Genomic DNA, 6,124 nt, shown 5'->3' with positions numbered 1-6,124 from the left:
TCATGTATTTTTAGAGTACATGTTAGTTAAATCCTAAATATAATTATACTCACATCCAAATCTTTTTATAAATTAAGTCCAACTAAGTCAAACAATAAAACTTTGAATAATGCTAGCATAATTATTTTTTGTTATGTTAGACTAACTTTGTTGGACTTGGTTAACAAAAGACTTGGATGTGTAGCATTATTCGGTTAATAGGTTGTTATATGTATAATAAAAATTTAAATTTTCAATACTTATTTAAACAAATGATGAACTGGTTCTTGTATCATAGCAGAAAGCATTCGTTCAAGTTCTTTTCGGGACTTTGGTGGATATGGCGAGCAAGGAATAATAACATCTTTAATCCTCATGAAACTTGGCCTCCGAAAAAAGTGATTTGTCTGGCATTAACTTCAGAAAATGAGTTTAGGAATATTTTTTAATTACAACATATGTCCCTTCCTTCTACTCTAAATAGTTTTTGGAATCCCCCATCCATTGGTACTTTTAAGATTAATTGTGATGCTAGTTATCTTGGTTCGGGTGATAGTGTTGGTTTTGTTTGTGTTATTAGAGATTGTAATGAGAGTTGGCAAACGAGGTGTTTGGGAATGATTGAGAGTAATAATATTCTTCAAGGAGAATTGTTTGCTATTTGGAGAGGATATTTTTTAGCTTGGGATATGGGTCAGAGTCAATGAGATGTTATTTGTAAGACGGATTGTGTGGAAGTGTTTAATTTTGTTACTAATCACTAAGATGGTTTTTGATTTATTGATCCATTAGTGTTCAAAATAAAAAATATCATGCATTAGAATTTGTGTGTTAACTTTCATTTGATTATGAAAGATGCAAACACGGTGATAAATACTATGGCAAAAATAGCGATGAAGTTACAACTTTCTCATGTGGAGTTTCCTTCACCTTTGAAGGAGTTTAAAAGTAGTCTTAAATGAGACTATCCTCTATTTATAACACTTCATTTGTTTTGTTTTATTTTATTTTTTTTTGTTTAGTTTGTTTCCGTCAAAAAAAAAATCTAAATTGATTATCAATCTGACCCATTGGTTAGGTGCCAGGTGGATGGCTGGTATGGTTTTTTAAGAAGCCCAAGATTTTCCTTTGTTAAATGAAAACATTGGGCCATTAAGTGGGCCTCTAATTTAACCAAAATTCATATGATACAGTATTGCCTCAAAGGTTTCGGGTCGAGTCTTACCGGCTGGAACCGAAAAGAAAAAATTAATAAATATATGAGAAGTGTATGAATGTGTATTGTGTACATAAAATTGGGAATTATCTAATCTATTGGATACCTAAAATTAGGATTGTCCAATAAAAAAAAAGTATTGCCTCAAGGAAATGGCTGAAATGCTGCATCTCTATAACAAAAATGAAGAAACAAGAGGCGGCACCTTATTTTGCAAAATCTTTTCAACTAAATTAGTATAAATACAGTAAATCTATAGTTAAATATACTGAATTAGACTAATTGTTTGGATCATCATTATTTTCATCCAAACAAGAAAAAACCTTTGGATCATTATTTTCGGATCATGTGATTGGCTAACCATCCAAACAAAAAATATCAACAGGTGGGGAGAATTATTGACCTGATTACCATGCCAACTTTTAATTATTCATCTCATTTGATTTTTTCTATCAACATAATTCATTTTTTTGGATGAAGAACCTGTGGGTCGACTACCGTGTTTGCCAAGACAATTTATAAAAACTAAGAAAGCAAAAGCAAACGTGCTTCTTTGTTGACCTCTAATGACATTTTATAAACCAAAGGCAACGTCGTTATTTTCCTAACCAAACACTGCGTTAAACCACCGCGTCGTTCATGTTATCTTCGCCACCAATAATAACACACTTCTTCATTCTTTCCCAAATCCTTTCTTCAGATCTATCCAAGTCACTCTTCACGCTTAATTCTTCATTCTTATTGTGATGATTGTATTTTGTTTATTTTTTCGAATAAAATTTTAGGTTAGGATTATTATATATTTATACTTCAATCAACTTCAACCTCTGTGTTTTCTACTTTTCTTCCAACCATGATTTTTTCAAGGATTGGGCGCTCACTCTCGCGCTCTTCACGCGCCAAAGTAAGAAACCTTCTCCCTTTTTTTTTTCTCCTCTTTCGATCCGAGTTCCGTTTGCTCCTGAGAATATAGCGTAAAAGTTCCAACTTTGGATTTGGATTGCAGGATTATTTGCGCGGCGATGCGAAATTGGGAACCCTTCTCGGAGCTACGCGGACGAATGTGCATTCGGAAGGAATGGAGCTGGGATTAGGGTTTTTTAGGGGATATGTTGCTCATGCTAGAGCTCGTGGAAACGGAATCCTTTCCAGTTTGCCTGATTTTAAGTGTGTTGCGGCAAACCCTAAGATTCATTACCGGTTGTTTTCCAGCGAAGGACCTAAGAAGAAGAGTAAGTTAGGATTTTTGTTGTGCCGTTTGTGTACTGTCTACTGTGTGCGTCTGTATTGGTAGTGGAAATGGAACTGATTTTGTTGATGCTTTTATCTGCTGAACTGAGCTGATTGCTTTTACTTTAGGGATTGTTTGGATTCAGTTTTACAATTTTCTGATTGATGTTTGTTGTTGTTTCCTTAGCAGATTATGAGAACTTCTATCCCAAGGAGAAGAAGGAAATTCCAAAGGGGGAGGATAAAAAGCATGAGTCTAAAGGTAAGAAAAAAACAGAGGACATTTCGTGTGAAGTTATTATGGCAAATTGTGTGATTGGTGCACTAAGATCAACTAATGATAGGTTTAACAGTTGCTTAACTTTTGTGTAGATCTTGTGGACTTGTAGATACTCTTTTAATTTTCCTTTATTCTTCTTGGATTTGGTGTATCTTTTACGTGCTATAACTTTGTGATGTGTACATTTGCACATTCTAATTTCAGAAGAGTCAGAGACAAACACAGATGATCATGGAAGTTTTCAAGAGACTTTCATGAAGCAAGTTCAAAATTTTATCACTCCTTTATTGGTGATGGGGCTATTTCTTGGATCATTTAATTTTGGTCCTCGTGAACAGCAACAGGTAAGCATAGCTTCAAGCATATTAGGAGTGCCTGTTGTGTGGTTTGAATTTGTTGTATCATTGAAGTTGGGTTGAGTTGAGAAATTGAGATATACGAATACCTGCTTTTCATTTGATGAAACCAATGATTTCAAATGCATGAAAAGTTAACTTTGTGTTGCTCAGATAACTGACACATTTTGCTGCTATTGTCTTAATGTTTTGATGGATTAGGATACATGGAAATCGCCGAGATCACAAAAACTAGTTTTGTGCTATATCATGTATTATACTACTTTGTTTGCGGAATTCTTTTGATGCTACACCAGTATCGAGCCCTGCATCCAATATTTCATTAGGATCCCTCCATGATTGCTTGTCTTCTCCTTAGTCCTTTTCTTATTTGCATGTGTGTACTGTTGGGATTTTTTTTTTTTCAGGGACTCTTATGTGAAAGCTTATTTCATTGATATACCTTTCCTGATTTTACTTGGTGGATTTTCCTTTAGCTAAAGTTATTAATATTGAAGCTCCATTAATAATTTTGCATTCTGTTAATTTCAAGAATTTGGTTTTTGCAAGTCTTAAATCTAGCTTAAGCTGTGCACTGTTTGCGCTACTTTTTATAAGGGTGACTTTGCATGATTTCTATGAGAATATACCACTATTCTTCCTGGCTATAAGATGGTTTATTTTGTCTGCTTTTGTTAGTTTCTTTTATTTCATTATTATGATTTCTTGTTGACATCAAGCACAATTTGACTACATGCAGATTAGCTTTCAGGAGTTTAAAAATAAGCTTTTGGAGCCAGGATTAGTAGACCATATTGTTGTGTCGAATAAGTCGGTTGCCAAAATATACGTGAGGAATACTCCTCGTAACCAAACGGAGAGTGAAGTTATCCAGGGAACCCTCCCCGCAAAGGGAACTGGTGGGCAATATAAATATTATTTCAATATTGGAAGTGTGGAATCTTTTGAGGAGAAGTTAGAAGAAGCGCAAGAAGCACTAGGCATTGACCCCCATGATTATGTTCCTGTTACATATTCTTCTGAAATGGTTTGGTACCAGGAATTGATGAGGTTTGCTCCAACACTGTTGCTTTTGGGATCCCTCTTCTATATGGGAAGGAGAATGCAAGGTGGACTTGGTGTTGGCGGCGGCGGCGGTAATAAGGGTGCTCGTGGAATATTTAACATTGGGAAAGCCCATGTTACTAAAGTAGACAAGAATGCGAAAAATAAGGTTAATTGCTTTATTCTTCATCTTTTATAAGATGGCCATTTTTCTGAATCTTGTTTAACAGCATGTTTCCAGTTGCTCTCATTGCCTTGCAATTTTGGTAATTTATTCAAGGGAGATGTAGGTGGTGCATAACACAGTGCAGATACAAATTTCTTATTTCTCCTCATATATTTACAGGTTTTCTTTAAAGATGTTGCTGGTTGCGATGAGGCAAAGCAAGAAATTATGGAGTTTGTCCACTTCCTTAAGAACCCAAAGAAATATGAAGAACTAGGGGCAAAAATCCCCAAGGGTGCTCTCCTGGTTGGTCCTCCTGGCACAGGAAAAACCCTTTTAGCAAAAGCAACAGCAGGGGAATCTGGTGTTCCATTTCTTTCGATATCTGGTTCAGATTTTATGGAGATGTTTGTTGGTGTTGGACCATCTAGGGTAAGAAACTTGTTTCAGGAAGCAAGGCAGTGTGCCCCTAGTATTATATTTATTGACGAGATTGATGCAATTGGTCGAGCAAGGGGACGTGGAGGTTTCTCTGGTGCAAATGATGAACGTGAAAGTACATTAAATCAGTTACTGGTGGAGATGGATGGTTTTGGAACCACTGCTGGGGTGGTTGTACTTGCTGGAACAAATAGACCTGATATCTTGGACAAAGCTCTACTTAGGCCAGGGAGATTTGACCGCCAGATAAGCATTGATAAGCCTGATATTAAGGGTCGTGACCAGATATTTCAGATCTACTTGAAAAAGATCAAACTTGACCACGAGCCTTCATTTTATTCACAAAGGCTTGCAGCCCTTACACCAGGATTTGCGGGAGCAGACATTGCTAATGTTTGCAATGAAGCTGCGCTAATTGCTGCAAGGGGTGAGGAAACACAAGTGACAATGCAACATTTTGAAGCAGCTATTGATAGGATCATTGGTGGTTTGGAGAAGAAGAACAGGGTAAGTTCTTTTTTAGATTTAGCTAAATGGATTTTTAGCGTAAAATACTACAATTGTCTTTTTAAACTCTTAATATTTAATAAAAGTTTTCAGTGTTTCCCTTTCATCAAAGGTTATGGTGGGTAAGAAATAAGAAGGGATGGATAGGTTGTGTGGGTTTGGTTGTGGAAAATAGCATTCTATAGTTATATGTATTGTTCATTTAAATATGTAATCATATCTTATTGCTATAATAGATTGAAAATGTTGGACTGTTTAGAATCTGGAACTCTTGACTGCCTTTTTTCAACTTATTATTAGAGTTTCTCTAATAATATCTATGGTTTTCAACCAGGTGATAAGCAAGCTGGAAAGACGTACTGTAGCTTACCATGAATCGGGTCATGCTGTTGCAGGCTGGTTCTTGGAACATGCCGAACCTTTGTTGAAAGTTACTATAGTTCCTCGTGGCACAGCAGCTCTTGGGTTTGCACAGTATGTTCCAAATGAGAACCTTCTCATGACAAAGGAGCAGCTTTTTGATATGACTTGTATGACACTAGGGGGTCGAGCTGCTGAGCAGGTAATTTTCTCTCCATTGATATGTACTTGTCTTTTCCCATCACCTTTTTGTTTCTTCCCCTTGTTATTCTTTGTTGTAGTTAATGTTTGATCTCCTATTAAGAGAAATAATGATGTTCATTGCTTAGTCGCTGATTTTTCAATCTCAAGTCTTTATTACCGCCATGTATCATGGGTTACCAAACTCCAACCTTCAATGACAATAATCATTTAATTTTCTGCGCTGATGTAGATTCTCGTCGGAAGAATCTCAACTGGTGCGCAAAATGACTTGGAAAAAGTGACCAAGATGACATATGCCCAAGTAGCAATCTATGGTTTTAGCGACAAAGTTGGCCTCCTCT

The 6,124-nt window shown here is 36.1% G+C and overlaps 1 protein-coding gene across 1 annotated transcript in view; it reads left to right on the top strand.

Annotated features, from left to right (window-relative positions):
* Nucleotides 1-6,124, top strand: part of LOC107629082 (ATP-dependent zinc metalloprotease FTSH 10, mitochondrial) — a gene marked incomplete in the record, with an annotated part of 19,425 nt that overhangs the window by 12,410 nt on the left and 891 nt on the right. The window contains 8 exon segments of the mRNA XM_021117845.1: nt 2,021-2,099; nt 2,202-2,427; nt 2,613-2,687; nt 2,910-3,049; nt 3,801-4,274; nt 4,452-5,219; nt 5,554-5,781; nt 6,013-6,124. Of these exon segments, the coding sequence (XP_020973504.1) occupies nt 2,049-2,099; nt 2,202-2,427; nt 2,613-2,687; nt 2,910-3,049; nt 3,801-4,274; nt 4,452-5,219; nt 5,554-5,781; nt 6,013-6,124 (2,074 nt within the window).

This window comes from Arachis ipaensis, chromosome B03 (genome assembly GCF_000816755.2).
Source record: "Arachis ipaensis cultivar K30076 chromosome B03, Araip1.1, whole genome shotgun sequence".
NCBI lineage: Eukaryota > Viridiplantae > Streptophyta > Magnoliopsida > Fabales > Fabaceae > Arachis > Arachis ipaensis.
Note: the sequence above shows the minus strand (reverse complement) of the source record. Positions and strands in the feature narration are given on the sequence as shown.